The sequence below is a fragment of the Varroa jacobsoni genome, unplaced genomic scaffold (assembly GCF_002532875.2).
Source record: "Varroa jacobsoni isolate VJ856 unplaced genomic scaffold, vjacob_1.0 scaffold_1384, whole genome shotgun sequence".
In the NCBI taxonomy this organism is placed as follows: domain Eukaryota; kingdom Metazoa; phylum Arthropoda; class Arachnida; order Mesostigmata; family Varroidae; genus Varroa; species Varroa jacobsoni.
In genome coordinates, this window is record NW_019214286.1 from 77,838 (window position 1) to 96,049 (window position 18,212).

The 18,212-nt window shown below is 39.4% G+C and overlaps 2 protein-coding genes and 1 pseudogene across 5 annotated transcripts; 1 reads left to right on the forward strand and 2 right to left on the reverse strand.

The window, feature by feature from the left end:
• Positions 1–4,275: 4,275 nt before the first annotated feature.
• On the reverse strand, positions 4,276–5,238 carry LOC147752255 (small subunit ribosomal RNA; annotated as a pseudogene; the record flags this gene model as incomplete).
• Positions 5,239–6,902: 1,664 nt separating this feature from the next.
• Positions 6,903–11,214, forward strand: LOC111269406 (uncharacterized). The gene is made up of 2 exons (XM_022848990.2): positions 6,903–8,120; positions 8,800–11,214. The coding sequence occupies exons 1-2, from the start codon at positions 7,326–7,328 to the stop codon at positions 9,751–9,753; spliced, it is 1,749 nt and encodes a 582-aa protein (XP_022704725.1). The 5' UTR covers positions 6,903–7,325; the 3' UTR covers positions 9,754–11,214.
• Positions 11,215–11,678: 464 nt separating this feature from the next.
• LOC111269409 (mitochondrial S-adenosylmethionine carrier protein) lies at positions 11,679–16,413 on the reverse strand. 4 transcript variants are annotated; one of them, XM_022848994.2, is made up of 6 exons: positions 16,235–16,413; positions 15,334–15,446; positions 14,917–15,073; positions 13,242–13,549; positions 12,750–12,946; positions 11,679–11,875 (listed from the first exon to the last, which is right to left on the reverse strand). In XM_022848994.2, the coding sequence occupies exons 2-6, from the start codon at positions 15,370–15,372 to the stop codon at positions 11,770–11,772; spliced, it is 807 nt and encodes a 268-aa protein (XP_022704729.1). In that variant the 5' UTR covers positions 15,373–15,446; positions 16,235–16,413; the 3' UTR covers positions 11,679–11,769. The 4 variants fall into 4 exon arrangements, with proteins under 4 accessions (XP_022704729.1, XP_086828214.1, XP_022704731.1 ...); XM_086972088.1 differs by lacking the exon at positions 16,235–16,413 and adding an exon at positions 16,104–16,222; XM_022848996.2 differs by lacking the exon at positions 16,235–16,413 and adding an exon at positions 15,845–15,957.
• Positions 16,414–18,212: the final 1,799 nt, after the last annotated feature.

Consider the following 18,212-nt stretch of genomic DNA (forward strand, 5'->3'; position numbering starts at 1 on the left):
GGACCAACAAAAGTTAAAGCTGCCAGCTTACAAAAGAAACTCGGCTGCAGATAATAGAATGACGAGTTGAGATCTATACGATTACACTTATTATTTAAACGTTCATATCTGACGTTTTGGATTTGCTATTACTATTGTTTTATACCTTGAGATCAGTGAAAAAAAAAAAAAAAAAAAAAAACTGTTGGAAGTATAGGAACAGAAAAAGCCGTATTATTCTTTTAGAACCGAAAGTTTTTAGTGATCGTGTCAGCACAGCTGGCGTATAATAATATACATACGTAGACCAATACAAACGCCACAGCTCTTTTTATGTATTATTTAAAAAATCAAGAAAAATTGAAAATTTTAGTGGTCTAAGGTATCAAACATTAAAGCTATGATGGGTCGGCGGCGTCAAAAACTGCATTCATTTCAATGGCAGTAATAGATGTGCTAAAATTGTTACATTTAATTCAGACGTGGTACAGCGTCTTCCTGCAAAAATTTGTTATTAGTTAATAATTTGATTACGAAAAATGTTGGCCAGACCTATGAAAAATGTCTGCGGTTTGTAGTTCAGATGCGCTATCACAAGAAACGCCCTAAACCTGCTTCTGTCGCTTCCATTGAGAAATTCCTATCCAAAAGACGCTTCTCGTGCCATGGATCGTCCGTGTGGGACCGGTGCGAGCACTATTTTCAGCTCAGCTTACCTAACACCAACGGCAGGTATTGCAACAATGAAAGGCGCTGCAATCGGTCGCAAAGCCCTGATCGGCGCCAAAATAGGTAATTTTAGGTGTTTGGTAGAATTGGAAACGAAGCGTGCATTATGAGCTGTTGTCACGTGACAGGACGATTAGGCTGAACCTCTTCTAGTAACGACCGTCAAGATTATAGCAAGCCACTAAAAAATCGCTATCTTTTACCAAGGAAATGCCAGACCACATACATCTTTAACTAGTCGACAAAAAGAAATGAGGGACTTGGGTGGACTATTGAAATGCATCCACTATACAGCCTAGATTTTACCCCATCAGACTGCCGTCTGTTTCGATCTCTACAGAATTCCTTTAAAAATGTTAATTCAGTGAAGATATACAAAAGTCATTCATTGCGATATTTCACCCAGAAACCATAAACATCTACCATTATAGAATTATGAAGAATGACTAAAACTGTGCATGTATAACTTAACAATAAAGTTGTCAAATGTAAAAAATATTCGCTTCAGTTTTGGCTAGAGGAAAACACTTTTCCGAGTACCCAGTTGCAAACTTCCATGATAATTTGCCAACTCTGCATATGGATCAGAACCGATGATGTTATTCAGATGGAAATTTGTTTGACACGACCATTGAGGACAAATGTTGCTATTAGGAGACAACTATACCCCTTTTTTCCCTCCGGAAACGTCTCTGTTTTGAATTCTACTAATAATTCACTGATAATAATAGTTCACTAATTCACTAATAATTCAAGAATGGATTAACAGAAAGGTAAAAACACTTTTACATTTCGAATACTTTTACCGAATGTGGTGTTGTACTACTGATATCGATATCGTGCAAAGAACTTAACCGTTTTAAATACTTCGGCTACAGAAAATAAATTGTTTCATAATCGCTTTTTTTTTTTTTTATAGAGGACTTGAATTTTACATGTTACGTACAAGTGGAACTTACCACAGCAAAGCCGATCAGAATATGGGCCTCATGTGGGCCTTCACCCCGGACGACAGGGGTTATTCTCACCACTGCCTGCTAATTCTCAATTCCTTTATTACATTTTATGGCTTAATGGCAAGTTAGCTAAGTCTGTTTTCTATGAAATAAGTTAAATATCTACTTACAGCAGACTCACAGTTTAAATAGTAGTAACAGTATTGGAAGATACTAATTAGTACTACTAACTGTACTGTTAGGCAAAGCCACCAAATATATCTGCAGCTGACAACAATGGTTTTTTCTGACGGCTGCTCCAGAGGTTTTTTCTCGGGCGCAGTTCTGTAGAGCAGCTTCCCAAGAAATTTGATTTTCACTGCTTATGCCTAGAAACACTAACTCGATTCCGTCACCCAGTAGGCCTAAATAACGAGTAGCCTATACCCATTCTGACGTACTGCATTGTAAGATTCAACAGATATATTGGCGCATTCGCTGAATATGAAATATTATACCCTAATTTATTTTTTAATAATTTTTTTCTATTTTCTTTGGTTGCTAACGCGAGTCGATCCTGCCATGCCAGTATTTAGAACAAGCCAGTTCACGAACCAATGTTTCTTTGAACTAGATGTTCTATCACACAAACATAGAATAATGGTTTTTTTGTTGCAGAACAGAGTATGTTATCCCTAGGAGCTTGAATCGTGCTGGGCATCTTCAAAGGTATGATTCTCCATTGAAATTTACCTCTATAGTCAGTATCATCATTTTAGGTCAATTCCCAAAGCTGGTAATAAAAATAATGTTTGTATTCAGGTTTCTATTCAGCCGTTTCACCTCAATGCCGAACAGCCGTTTTCTCCGTGAGCACCGTTCACCTGAGATTCGAGTTAATTATAGTTACACATGAATCTGCGTTCTGGTAAACAGCAAAAGTGTCTATTAGATTTCAGCGAGAACTGGGTTTTACAAAGAGGCAACCTCCCCATGTTTGCAGGACAGCAAAGTGTAAGTGGAAGGAAGATATAGTCCTACCGAAGATTAGTAAACATCCTCCATTAACGTACCTAGATCACTGACTAACAACAGTTTTCATTCGGCAGCAGCCGGGACGGCCGCTGGAAAACTTTTTACTGCGAACCATGGACATTAATGATGCATATGTTACGTAAGAGAGTGTAATACACCTTTTTTTAAACCTCCCAAAATAAATGGATTGATAATTATTCGGAAATGTTGTTAGATAGAATTTCTTTGATCACATTTCTTAAACAAATGCGGTATCAAATTTGAGTTTTGATTTTTTTTTATTTGAATTTTTAAAAAATGTTTGTTTTTTCATTGAATTTCTTCATTCATATTGAAGTTCGCCTGTACTGCATTTTTTTAAATGTAAACAACTGCTGCTTTCAGCTCTACAGCACATGGCGTCCCGATATAAGTATTGACCAGTACAGGATTTTTAACGTAAATTCCAATCTTTTCCTACAATAGTCAAGAATCAACAATCTAGACGAGCGAGTGGATAGCCTAAATGATACTACATTTATCTGCAGCTATGTGAGAATACCAAGGTTGCGACCTGATGAATGAAAAGGTTACACAAAACAAATTCTAAAAACTGCTAGTACCCCTTCCGTGCCTTGACAAGCATGAACATGCGGCCGCCGCAGGTTCATATTTCAGCATTGGCGAATCGTTACCGTGGCGTATAGTTACCGTGCATTTCCATAGATCTGTTGGAAAAACTTCAGATAGGTGTAGCAAGACCTACTATGCTAGGCTTTCTAATAGGGGCCCAGTTGATTATATATACCGATGTTTTTCAATAGGCAGTCCAGCAACTAAAACACTTAATGTTTGAGTGTCATCCAAAGAAAAGAGTAGATTCTTCTTTGATTTAGCTGGCTAGGTGCCCGATGAACTGGTGCTCTATCACTTACCCTGTGCACAAAGTTCTCGTTAACATCGTCAAAAACCAGGACCCTAAGGCGTGTAGTTACTAACTAGTTTGATAGTGGATTCTGTGTATAATGTAAATTGTGAAAAAAAGGTGTGTAGACTCTGGAGAGTATTGAGAAGCTTTTATACTGCAATGTTTTGATAAGCTAGTTATATAAATTTTTCTGTAGATATATGCCTTGCCAATTTATCTAACACGTATCATGTCTGAAACTTACATTGTATTTAAAAGATATAGTTAAACAAAAAGCAAATAACTTTTCTTATAGCAAAAGCTTTTTTTTTAATAACATAGGGAAGTACATCAACTAAAAGAAGCAGCGCCTAATGTATAAGTGTCATTTTGAAAAAAGCCTCGAATTTCCTGGACTTTTACTGCTAAGGCAGCCAAGGATATCGACTGAATCTACTAGAATTATGATCACAGAATAAACAATATCCACTGTCTCATGATCGTCGCACCGTCGTTTAAGATTTCTAGACTGCTTAAAGTATTTGCTTGCAGTAATGTAAGACTTTAAAAAAGCGACTAACTCTGTTAACGAGTAAAATCGCTATCCTTAACGTACAGCTATAAACGCCATGTTCGATTCGAAAACGCTCACACGACATAGACATCATACAACGGCCATTCGCTCATGTGAGATAATGGATTTTGAATCAGTAATGATCCTTCCGCAGGTTCACCTACAGAAACCTTGTTAGGACTTTTACTTCCTCTAAATGATCAAGTTTGATCTTCATCGCAATACAGCCATGTACAAAGTACACACCCGTCTACCCAGATGATCTCACTAAACCATTCAATCGGTAGTAGCGACGGGCGATGTGTACAAAAGACAGGGACGTAATCAGTACTAGCTAATGACTAGCACTTACTCGGAATTCCTCGTTCAAGGGGCACAATTGGAATCCCCTATCCCCATTAAGAAAAACATTCAATGATTACCAGCCTCGTTAAAGACTGGGGAAACTCATCTTGCATTCAACGTAGCGCGCGTGCGGCCCCGAACATCTAAGGGCATCACAGACCTGTTATTGCTCTGTTTCAAAGTGTTAAACACACTTGATCTTATTAAGGAACCTCACGGAAGACAAGATTCCGTGTATTATTTAATACGCTAGAGTCTCGTTCGTTATCGGAATTAACCAGAGAAATCACTCCACCAACTAAGAACGGCCATGCACCACCATCCACCAGATCAAGAAAGAGCTATCGATCTGTCAACCATTCTAGTGTCAGGACCAGGTAAGTTTTCCCGTACTGAGTCAAATTAAGCCGCAGGCTCTACTCCTGGTGGTGCTTTTCCGTCAATTCCTTTGAGTTTCAGCTTTGTAACTATACTTCCCCTGTAACCCTACTTTGGTTTCCCGTGGCCTCTCACTTAGTCGTAAGACATACGCAAGCAAATTGCTGGTTGGCCTAGTTTATGGTTAGAACTAGGGCGGTATCTGATCGCCTTTTTTCCTTAATTTTTCCTTAGTTTTACGAAAATTTACGAAAAATTATTCATTCAGTGCCTTTGGCTGTCTCTTGAAAAATTAAAAATGACACAGAAACACTAAGCGCTTCTGCTCGAGCTAATGCACTAGTTTAAATTGTTGAAAAACATCTGCATCCTGCTTACTAAAAAACATGTTCTTTTCGATTCTTTTACTTCCATACGTCTTATAGTTTTGACCAATATTTTTTGGTGCGTCCTCGCTGACCTAAGCCTACCACTGATTTCTCAAATACCCATAGGAGCGTGTGTTTATCAGCTAGTTGAGCTATAACACCAGATTTCCTTTCGATCTCAGTTACAGTTTGCTATAATGTTTCTTGAACCTACATGACATTTGAACATTTGATAATGTTTATGGTACTCATCAAAAAACTAAGCACCGACTTCTCCCGTCCATGATATTGACTCAAATCTTTTCATGCAGGTCGCCGTTTCAGAATTACCGTTTATTAAGTATTTTTATTTTATAAATAACGTTTACTTCAGCGACAAACAACACAAAGGGCCTGTATCCTCAAAGTCATAGCTAGTGATTAGATTGAACACCATTCTATATCGGAGGCAAAAAATAAGTTTTCTGTGGTATAAAAGCGTTTTTCAAGACTGTTGCGTCCTTTTGCGCTTATAGCACTAATAGTGTTTGTTTAATTTATACATATATACCCCTATATTCATGAGCATCATTCTAATCTAATTTACTAAGGTCACGATATGAGTGCGACTTGACAGACTTAGCCGAGGATTTAATTGCATTGCCACCGTTACGCGCGGTTGAACCCGGTTCGATTGATAACCGTAGATGTCAACCAGCAAACGTTTCGTTACTCACCCTGAAAGATAGATAGTTCAAGCATTTCGTTGATCGAGCAATTTCAGGTGCCAAGGATCCTTGTCGCCTCGCTGGGGTAATGAGTTCTGGTCAGGCGAGCTCTGGTCATGCCAAGGACCTTGGCATCTTTGCGGCTGCACATAGCAATAGTTAGTCCGCTGTGAAACTGTCATCATATATTTTATTCGACCTCTTCCAATGCAGCTTATTTGATGGCTATCTTTAATTATAATAGTTTTACACAGAACTACAAATGTGGCAACCACGATGTATGGGCTAAAGTTTGCTTAATGTGATCGTTGACAACAACTGGTGTGACGCTAGAGAAAAAATACACTAATATATTTGTCAAAAATTCTTCAATTATATTGCTTTAATGAACTCATTATAAATTATTCGTTTTAGAGAAAATATTAATTCATGCAAAGAAATCAGCCACTCAATAGAACTAAAAAAATACGTTTCCTTATAGTAAGGATTGTGATTCTGAAGGGATTATATTGACTTGTGAGGAAGTGTAACGTGTTTTTAGTCTTCAGACTTTGAAAATATAGTTTTGGCACAGGCTAGACAGTGGCTGAAAAAAATGCAAATTATTTTACTCCTTTACTATTAAAAAAAAATGATTCTACTTTTAAAAATTTGCTCACACTAAGAAACCGAGTCCCTTCAGCCCAAATATATAAATGTATATATTATTACATTTATTAGGGATACCGCCATGTATGACTTTCGATGTCTATCGATGCAACTTTCTTCGTCGGCTTTTTATCTCGCATACACACACACTGCTAAGCCTCAACGCAGCTATTTGCTTGCTGGTGTGGCTTTCTTGTTATGAGTGAATGGGTCGGCCCGACAAACCGCCGATCGCGCATGCTCACAGCTGACGCCATCTTGAAAGCCTGTTATGCTTGGGGAGTCGGGCTGTGTTTGTTCGGTGTAACGCTATCAGCCTCCCTCTGAGTCGCTGCCGTGGCGGAGCGCTCACTGTCGTTTGGGAACTCCGCTAACGCATCCTGACAATAACGAAGCGCTTGTGAAGTCTCTTGGATGTTTCAACATTCTCGCAAAACGTTAATGGTGTTGGAGCACTGTTAGAGGGGGGTTTTGTTTGTGAGCTGTGCAGACTGCTGTCATTCCGCTCACCTGATCAATTGTGGTCGGTATTCAGCCGATTGGCATCCCACTTCTGGGCAACAAGACCCACAAATAGTGTTACGCTCGAAATCGATTTTGGTGCATTTTCTTTGGGTGGCCGAAAATTCGGTGCATTGTGTGAGTGTATTTACGCAGTTAACTATATAGGAGAAGTAAGAAAGCGAAGTTCGATACTGGCGCTAGTGTCAATTGCCTGTGGATTCAATTGTTGCGGGAAATATGGCCAGCTGTATAAACGGTCTGTCGCCCGTGGATCTCCTGCAGTTGACGATGGTAGCCCAGGACGACGATGAGCCTATGGCGACGTCCTTAAGTCCGACTCGAGCCGAGTTAAAGAGCGACAAAAGCCACGATGAGCCCAATCCCAATGAGCCGTATTATTGCCCGCTATGTAACTTCACGACGAGACGACCGGGTCTATTGCTGCGGCATACGTTTGAGCACACCGGAGTCCAGCCCTACTCATGCTGGAAGTGCCAACAGCGGTTTACCCTACCCGAAAGTTTAGTCGAGCACTTTGTTCAAGAGCACAGTATCACAGGCACCCCACTCAAGTGCGGTACGTGCCGAAAAACTTACTCTACCCGACGCGGTCTCATCACCCATCAGCTGCAGTTTTCCATACAGAAATCTCGATTTTGTTACTTCTGTGCCAAAGGATTCGGGTCGGACGGTGCTGAACGTGAGCATCAACGGGCCCATTCACCGGGTCTAGCTTCGTCTGATTGCTTTCTCCGCTGCCCGGCTTGCCGACGTCTCTTCCCAAATGAGGACGCCTTGAGAATCCACTCAGTATTTCACCTCAGCCTTCAGGAGGATCGCTACACGCTGCCTTCACAAGGTACAACTGTTGCTCATAAAGCACGGCGTTTCTTTCAACAGCGTCGTCACACGTTACACGGCTTCACACATAGCTTAAATTTGGAGTCTACCAGAGCTGGCACGCCGAGTTCATCATCGTCAAAACTGCGTCGTAAACCCCGAAAAAAGTTTCCCTGTGAACACTGCGATAAGGTAACTAAATGAGGAATGTTTTCTATTACTTTTAATATGATTATTGTGAGTTGAGTCTGATTGGAACAAGAAGTTCAGTAACCCATGATGCATTTCATATTCCATTTTTTGACTGCGAGCGGTGCTGGTTACGACTATAGAAACGCTACTTCATTGATTTCATTTCCAAAAGACTACGGTTTCTTTATCAAGCAAATGTGTAGTATAAAAACAACACTATTGGCATTATTTCCATCAGTTTTAAATAGAAATTACGCAATCGTGCAATACGTTTTCTTAAATCCAGCTTACATAGATTTAGAACAGCATTAGCACTGGAAAGCTGCGTTGACTACCCCTCACAAAGTGTTGCCACTAAAATACTTTAAATTTTGTGCCCAGTACCATCCCAGTTGAGCATTGCTTTAGATGCTCTCGGTTTCGAACCTAGGTAATTACGTCTATGAGTCAATATGTTACCATTCCATCGTCACACGGACCTACTTAGCTTAAACCATTTTCTAAGAGTAGCCCTTTTTATTAAACAAACGTATAAAAGAGACAAACAACGTTGCTCTTTGCAACACATATGTCACGAATTTCTCTTCTGAAACAGTTTTATGGTGATCATGCTAACCAGTTTGATATATTCTCTTTTGTATTTGGCTTTCCCTTTTCTATTTTCATATCATGTACACAGGTATTCGTCAGCCGGACATCGCTACGTTGGCATGGCCGATTCCACCGACGACCATTTACCTGCCGAGCGTGTCCTCGTGCCTATTCAACCCTGTGCGCCCTGCTCGTTCACGCGTCAGACCATGACACAATCGCTGCCATCGAAGAGGAGCATTTGCGCCATGTCGAGCAGCAGGTAGGTGCTAACGGCAAAAAGGTAACTGGTTCGTCGGGTCAGGGTTCGACCAGTGGCTCACAACTCGGACTGAGTGGCAACAACAGCAATGCTTTGGGACTGCCTGCGAGTATCGGCGCAACTACTACTAATCTCACGAACATTTCCAGTGGGTCGACCGCGCCCGCAGGATCAACCGAACGCCACGAGTGTCCAACTTGCGGTAAAGCGTTTGGCTCTGCCAACAGTTTGCGCGCACATAAGAAATCACACACTACCGGAAAAACCCCTCATAAGTGCCCGACATGCGGAAAACAATTTGTCCGATCATATGACATGAAGCGTCACATGCGTACTCACGATAGTAGCGCTCCGTACGTCTGCCAGATCTGCCATCAGAAGTTCTCGCAGAGTTCGTCGTTGAAGAAACATTACAAGACGCACAGGATTCACTGTCCGCTTTGCCTTAAACAATTTGATCTGCCCGATCAGCTAACGGCACACATACCCCAGTGCCCGGCGCAGCAGGCCCAACAGAGTTTGCTTGCCGCTGCCATTTCTAATATGTCGAATATGGGCCATATGACGGGTCTGAACGGAGTACCGCCTGAAGCGCTCGCAGGCTTAATGCAGGCTGCCCAAGGAATGATGCAACAAGCATCAGCCTCTGCTGGTGCTGCGGCAGCTGCACCAGTGACAACTTGCGCGACAAGCGGTGCTACAACATCTGCAACGTCAGGACAAGCCGGAACATCCACCAGCCAGGCCACGACTCCAGATAAGTGGTTGTTCAAGGAGTGAAGAACTTATCACTGAAAAAAGAAGTGAATCTATGAAGAGCTTCATCTTTAATTAAATTATTCATTTTAGAGGAGGGTTGTACACATCGTAGGTAAGTGCAGTCGTATGTTGAAAATTTTAGTGCCGTTCATTTACAAGGAATTAATTAGAGGACTTTGAGGGAAAATACGTTGAGAAATTTCTTCATATAAGAAAGCTTTTCTACCAGTTTGAGGGCCACATATGATAAAAGAAAAAGGTAAATGCTTACTGATTGACTCTAGTAGAAGCTATGACAGAGGCTAGGAATAAGTGTAAAGTAAATTGTTTTACTGTAGTTCTCCTTTATTTCGTCATAGGTAATAATAATCGTTGTATTTTAGTTAAAAAATGAGCTTGAATAGAACCGTCAGCGGATGCTTTAGCGATATTAGAGCAAGTAAATGGAATCAATTCATAGGTCTAACCGGAGATGGGACTCTAATAGTACATTCTACGCATATACATGAAGTGGTCTCTCTAGCTTCCATATGATCACAATAAATTATTTTAGGTGTTCGACTACACCGGTGAATTCGTCTGGTCGACAACCAGTAGCCACTTTTTCAACTAATTTTCAAGTAGGAAAAAGTATTTCAAAAACACGCGCGTTTGCTGATCTCTATATTTATGCATCGCGCAAACGTAAGGCCTATCGTATGAAATATTATTATATGATACATAAATATAAACGGATCCGAGGTTAATAGGTGAGACTGGTAGTAGAACAACCCCTACAACAAAAACAAATGACACGTGTTTCTCAGAACGCCATAATAGTATATGTGACCTCTCTCGCTTATTACTGCAAGGATCATATATCAAATGAAGAGAATCTCAGATCTACCCAGAGAGCCGTATACTCAAGACTCAAATCTGGCTATATATAAACACATAATGTGTATATATTTACTCTACGAATTGATTTACACATATACAATAAGTACAGGAATGACAGCATATTAGCAGACGAATTTTAATCAGATTGACGACTGTGCAGAAAACCAATATTAGCTGGATCAACGCAAATAATGATAAATAAAACAAACATCTCAATCTAATTAGGTATAGTTGTAGGTAAACAGACATACGCATAAGCAACGAATCGACGGTAACAGTATATGCTGCATTATATACTATGCTATTCTAATGATGATAATAGTATGCGCTAAATAAACCAAGCACGTATGTCCCGCTCTCGATATATATTCTTAGTAAAATTGTAGTAATGTGTATTTATTCTAAATAGGGTGTGATACCCATTCCCGTGACATAGAACAAGAAATCTACGTTGCATTAGGTTGCGCTTAGGTCTGATAGTGCCATTTCTACGGCCTGCCACGCGCGATATTTCGACGACGTAAACGAAGGAAGAGCTATCTAAATGTGAACAAAATCAAAAATAAACATGTCTCTGAATTAAAAAAAGGAGGTAAAGATAAAGTTGCTCTCTTTTTCTTAGATTACGTGAATAATATAAAAATAACATGACTCCAATGACAGTAGCGTAAAGTGGTCAATGAAAAAATTTACTGATGTTGTAGAGAGTCGCTAGCGTTTGGCAGAACATGAATCAGCAAGAGAAATCATTGATTCACGCTGGTATCTCAGCTTACAAAGGTAAGATGCGTTTGAATTGACAAACGATTAGTTGAACTAATTGTCACAAATCGAATCCTTAATGAATTTGGAGTACCACTTCTCTCTCTGATGAATTTCTCATATATCTGAGCAAGTTCGATGTAATTTATGACCGTACACGTTTTTTTTTCAACGGCAATAGTGTAATCTCGGTAATTCGGACAACTCTGATTTTAAGGCTTCGACCCTAAATTGTTTCCGCTTTTACCGTAGCTTGACGTTTAAGTACTAGATTCTTCGATTCCTTCGTTGAAAATAACAGGCTATAAAAACTTACACATTTTATTATAATAAATGTCCACACTGTACAGTTCAATGATACGCCTGAAAAGCAATTTTTTTTCAATAAATCCCAGTTTACACGATTTGTTCCAGTACACTTCGTGACTTTTCGTATGTGCCTAAGAAAATGAAGCCGCCCAACGAGAGAGACATCGACCTCGGGATTACTCCAGCGTATAGCCTGAAACGCAACGTAAGCATTTTTATTTCTTGATAGGCTGCTACGCAAGTATAGCGGAACTTATTAAAGATGAAAAGCTACAAGCTCCACAAACTTTCGGGTTCTGTGACCCGTTTAAGCCATAACTTAAACCAGTGGTAACGCTTGCAAAGGTTGTCTTTCTCTGATTCAATTCTGCTGGAACTGAATCGAGCAATCTCTAGTATTTTCCCAGTAGATCAGGAACGATTTGTTTAAACGCTGTGTCAAAGTAACATCTTGGGTAAGAATTCGAGTGGGTGCTGATCACATGTACTAAATGTAGCAAAGTAAAATAGGAGAAATGCTATAGAAAAACCCTTTTTGGGTCAGCAAGAGCAAAAAAGTGCCTTTTTTGCTCTTGCTGACTCCCAGCTGCTTCTTCTTACCTTAAACGTCGCGTGATAGCCTCGGTTCAATACCCTATCAGGGCAGATGAAAATCAATGCAAGCGACACGGAATAATCATAAAAGAGAAAAAATTCCTTCTACACGTTTATCGCTATTTCTATTGTTTAGATTTTTACAAAATCTTGATGTGTGTCTACGGCCGAACTCGAATCTAGGCCATTTCGCATGCATCTATGATTTGTAGGCGAACACCCTACACTACAGCATTACGCGGGTTTGTCACACACTGCTACATTAAAAATTGTTTAATACAGACGCATACACACATATTCAGTTGAATTAGTTCTTTAACCGGATCCCCATATAGGAAACAGTATGGACAAACATTTAGAATTTGCAAATTATAATTTCGCTTGATTTTTACTAATGCATAACTAATATTGATATATCGTTTTCATTGATTATCCTTGATTACCAGTTAAGTGAAGTTCGTGTAATTTCCTACCCTTTAGCACCCCCTTGTTGATAAACCTCAGCTAGTGTTTGAGTCACTGTCTTGGCTTGCCCCCTATGGAGCATGATGCGTGTCTTAGCTACATCCAGAGGAGTTGTCGTTGCTGCAGCGAAACCCCCCGCGGCAGCGCCGCATAGAGCCGTTTCGAAAGGGGTGGCCGAACGGCCCTGATAATCCGAAACGAATTTCTGAAACAACAAAGACATCCAAAGTGTAAATGCATCTAAATATACAAGACTCGTGCAAATCTAGGCCTAACAAATCTTTTAAAAATGAAAAAAAACTCCTTATATTTAGGAAGGACGCCATGTTTGTGATTTGTGTTTAAATATACTAACACAGAACATGCTCGTCTTAATAAAATAAATTACAAATGTAGTACGAAAGCTTTAACGACTGATGTATAACCGTATTTAGAAATCAAATTTCCTAGCGTAACAACGAGTAAGCAATATTAATAAACTCTAGGGTGAGCATTTTTACCTTGAGTACTTCCCAAACAGGAAATTGTATGAACGAGAAAGGCATCTCCCTTAGTACAGTGCTGCCATAGCCCCGAAACAGGCCTCCGGCTCCATCCCTTGCAATAATATCCTTTAGGGTAATCCAAGAAGTTACACTCGGTTGCGCCTGAGTTCGTTGCTTCACTACTTCCACTGGCACTCGAATTAAACAAGCCATAACCTCACCGAGCGATGCTGCACACATATGTGCTACTGGCTCCAATGAGGGGGAACTCCAGGGGGAGAGTATCCTCTTAAAAGAGTCGTACGTCACAAAAAAGGCCGCAGCTGAAACGAAAAGAAGGTGATGTAGTATGGGTGAGTTCCCACATCCCCCGTGATGGCGCAATGGCAACGTGTTTACCTATTGAACTTCAGGACATATGAAGTGGTCTAGGTTTGAAACTGGGCATATCTACACGTCGTTTTATACTGGAAAGGGCTAGCTGTTTGAAGCTAAGGCTAACGGCAATAGTGGATGTAAAAATTGAAACATTTATTTATTTTTCACGTTTTCACGCCCGTCTACGCGCCCATGTTTAAGTTAGTATGAAGGCAGAGGGAATCAGAAGTTACTTTAAATCCATTCAATTTTGAACATGCAATTTATTCATTAATCCTATATCTCAACATAAGTTTTATAACTGGAAGCACAGCTTTTTAAGCAAACAGAGTAGCTAGACATATAATTAACTTCGACATATAATTGGCTTCTATAACGTTGACTATCAATATTAAAAGATGCTCAAAAAGCTGTTGGCATGTAGTTGAAGGAATTGTTTTCATTTAGACGGATTATTCATATGGACTAGAAAGTTACCACAGTAAACGTAAAGCTGTTTTCCATTTTATCACAGTCTCGCGATCCAGTTTGTCTGGATAGCTGGGTATCTATCAACCATGATTGGCCCATAGGCATCTCCTGTATTTAACAGTAGCCAAATAGCGGCATTTTGTTTTGTACTATCCAGTACACACACATTTGAGTTTCGCTTTAAAAATCGCTTCAAACTAGACTTAAAAATGGTGTAATCTTTTATTTTATAAACAGAAAGAGATCCCCTACATGCCATGCGAAATAATCTAAAAAGTTTTGGCTGTTTAGCATGGTATAATAGCAAAATGAAAAAATAACGAGAGTTACACGAATGAGTTGTGAGCTTGACATTATTTTTTCTTTGAAACTGTCTTAGGCCTAATGCTGTGAATGTTCGTTATATTACGTGGTATGCTAACAAAGTGATTTCAGTGAAATTTTCATTATAGATCAATTGATTTTAGGTTTAGTTAAACGCCAGTTTAAAGTAGCTTTTGGACTCTATCTGAGGTTCGTATAATCGACATTTCCAATGTCCATATGATTTTCTGTCGTGGACTCGTAACTCAAATCCAGATAAATTTTTATGGAATATCTCCTAGACACATCAATAGGATAATGAAGATAACGATGTCTTAATAGGATTTTCAAAAACATCTATTCGGAAATGACAAAATGTCCTTTACGCTAGTTTAATTATGATAATTTTGGTAACTTGTTAATTAAAGCAGCTATTAAGAGGCATAAAACTTATGAACGCAGATCTTGCATCTGTGTCTAGTGTATGGGTGCCGAAATAATCAAGAGATATTAACGATCAAGCAAAAAAATTACTTACATCCTGGGGCGGCTCCAAAAATGACGGAGGCCAGACCAGCGTAAAGTTTGCTGAAACCACCCGCTTTTACGAAACCTTGAGGGCTCTGCAAACGTGTTTTTAGTGTATCCAGTGGAAAGATGATTAAGTCCACGCTTAGTCCGGCGCTAGCTCCCGCCTTGAAAACGACGAAATAAAAGATACACAAAAGCATATTATTCAATTATGTGAAGACACACAATTTTCTCACATAATACATAAATATTTGCCGCCAGCATCGTTAAAGCTTTACCTAAATTCGGACAGCTGTTTGTTTGACTATTTTAGATTATAGAAATTCAATAGTCCTTTAACTAGAACACATAATACGAACGAACTGTAAGTTTCGAAATAAACCTTTTAGATTTAACATTTGTTATACTGTTGCGAAGTTATTACCATGAATGAGAGGACAAACTGTTGGTCCCACGACGTCATCACGAAGCTTGGCGCACTTTGTTTATTTTTTACCTTCCGCAAGTCATCGACCGTTTCTTTAGCTATCTCAACAACTGAAACGTTAGTATCGACCATGGAACGAGAGGCAAGATGATTATGACATTGATTAAGGGAATTTCCTTGTTCATCTACGTCAGGGACCTGCCGGTAAAATCTATAATAACTTTGGCTTAGTGATACTAACGTTAGATGGTAGGTTGTCACGAGTAAACAAATAACATCCAAAAAAGGAAGAGGAGCCAGAAAAAATTCGTTCTTGTAATAATAATAATAATAGAGTCAATGCCATCTAACAGTATAGAAATCTAATATTAGAACTGACTTTGAAGAGCAGCTGGCACTGAAGGCATAACTTTCGCTCATTTAGTAATTAAGTGCATTGTTGTTCCGATTATTGTAGGCTTCATATACATTGAGGAAACATGTGCTGCGTAACATGGCTTGGACCTACGATGACTGCCTCCGTTGATCAGAAAAAGCGTTTTTCAGACGACCACGGTGACGTTATCAGGTCATTGCATTACACTGTACTCGTATAGGGACAGCCAGAATATAAAGGCACAAAACGTACGTAAATGTACCGTCAACACACAGATGGAGGCACATGTTTACCCTAGTACCAGACAAAGCCGTTTTTTAGGTAAACAAAAGCTTAAAATTGTGCTAACAGCAAAATGGAACGAATTAAAGGGTTTGGAACGTTTACTCGCTAATATGATGTTATAATTTTTAGGGTACTTCAGGTTCACCGGATATATTTGAAGTCAACGGCATTCACAGAAATACAAAAAGCAGCATATGTAGAAATGAATGCGCGATGCCTTTGTTCGACCAGCCTAACCTTAAAAACCCTCCATTATGTTTTTACGGAAATAATGGACATCTTCCCTGAGATGATGCCGAGATAAAGTAGGACGTATTCGTTAGCAAAATGTCAATAATATAGCCTTTAAAATAGGGCTGCTGCCACTTTATTTGTTTTTCTGTTGCGCTTGTCAATCACGCATGGAACGACGGGGGGCAGCCATTACCCAATGGATGAATTGTGTCTGATGCTAAATACTTCCCGGGACGGGGCGGACGCTGACAACCAGCTACTCCCCAAGAACAAAGCAGAAATGTTTTTACATACCATTACAAGTTCTTCTTTAATTCATAACAGTTTATTAGTGACGATTTAGACCACATACTGAACGAGATGTTTCATAAGACTGATGGCAATCGTAACATTAAGCGTAATCTTGCCAAGTAATCTTACGTGGATTCCAAAATTGGTATCTTCTAAGGCATCAGTTCTGGTGCACAGTATATCCTATGAATCATTCATCGCATTTAACATGATTGAAGCTGATGCACAAATGAATTACATTTTAAGTTTACTTGTGAATCTGACGATTAGGCCAATTTTACCCAGGCGAAGTGACACTGTCTTGTGAGCATTGTCACCGAAAAACAGGGTTTTCGGTCGATTTTCTTCGAAACAGAATATAATTTCCTCTCAAAATTAACAGATGTTAAACCAGTTACACACTGATGAATACGGCTCGACTAATTTCAGCCCGAAAAATTCTTCTTGTATAATTAATAATTACACAATAGAAGATATGTGGCAATTTTTCTTTTATACACGCATGCATTTGAGATGCAAACGGTATTTCCCGGCTACTTGATAATTGTACGGAAGCTAAAAATAACATCTGCTGAATAAACAATTTCGGGATTACATCTTTTTAGACGCAAAATAAACGTAGAATATATCCCTACAAGCGTAGGGATATCTTCTGCATTATAGTCGGGTTTATGCTAACAGATCAGTCAAAAATTTAAAAGGTTATGTAAATGTAAAGTAATCTGCACTGTTTCTTATAATATACGCAGCTGTAGATCCTGCGAATGATGTTAAGCATGCCACTAATCTGATAACACACAGCATTTCTGAAGACTAGCGAAAAGTTTCACTTGATTTGAATGTCGTCACACTCGTGAGGTTCATATATCTTCAGTCTGGACCCATTTTCGATTCGAAAATGGAAACCAGCCAATTATGCCTACTTTATATTGACGTTGTCTATATAATATTGCTACAGATATACTTCGTCGTATTAGGGTAAATTGGTGTTTGAATCGTATTCCCACGCAACACATAAAAAAGTTAAGCACATATGTCTTTATAATATTTGTTTTATTAACAACTTTTACACTTGCAGCAATGCAAATATTTATGTTCTAAAATACCCAAGGTGACTATATACCTTACCGCGCATAATTTCATATATACACATACGCATTTATATATGTATATATAATTCATTTCTGTCGATAAGGCGCTTTTACATTGAGTGTCGACAGCAACTGGCCATGCATAGCTTGCATTTTCCGCGTGTATTCATATACAGCTTTTTTGTGCAGGGCGTCGATTTCTCTAAACTGCTTCCAGGACACAGCATATGAGTGAATTGCGTCCTCGTCCTGGAATGGGCCATGTACGCGTCGATGCAGCTTAGCAATATGGGCTTCCGTACCTAACGCCCTACCGAAATCCTCTGTAAATGTACGTAGATGAAACTTTGCTCCACAAAGCACATCCAGATCAATAAGTGGCGGATTAAAGTTCTTTAACGTGATGGAGTAGCAGATCGCATATAGAGTACACTTATGCACATCTTTTGGCATTTCAGAAATTGATTGACCAACCAAGCAATCATTGCACGTCGGCTTACGCTGCTCGATCAATCCTTTATACTTCTCCAGCTGTTTAAGTATCGCTTCCTTTGTTACGTGACTATAATCCTTGGTAGAAAGGAGTACTCCTTCAGAGA

Excerpts from the sequence above, each read along its gene's own strand:
- LOC111269406 (XM_022848990.2), top strand. The coding sequence starts at position 7,326 with ATGGCCAGCTGTATAAACGGTCTGTCGCCCGTGGATCTCCTGCAGTTG. Across the intron at positions 8,121-8,799 it reads CCTGTGAACACTGCGATAAG|GTATTCGTCAGCCGGACATC; the intron begins GTAACTAAATGA and ends TCATGTACACAG.
- LOC111269409 (XM_022848993.2), bottom strand. The coding sequence starts at position 15,743 with ATGCCTTCAGTGCCAGCTGCTCTTCAAA. Across the intron at positions 13,550-14,916 it reads TTTTGGAGCCGCCCCAGGAT|CTGCGGCCTTTTTTGTGACG; the intron begins GTAAGTAATTTT and ends TTTTCGTTTCAG. Across the intron at positions 11,876-12,749 it reads CAACAAGGGGGTGCTAAAGG|GCTATACGCTGGAGTAATCC; the intron begins GTAGGAAATTAC and ends GTTGCGTTTCAG.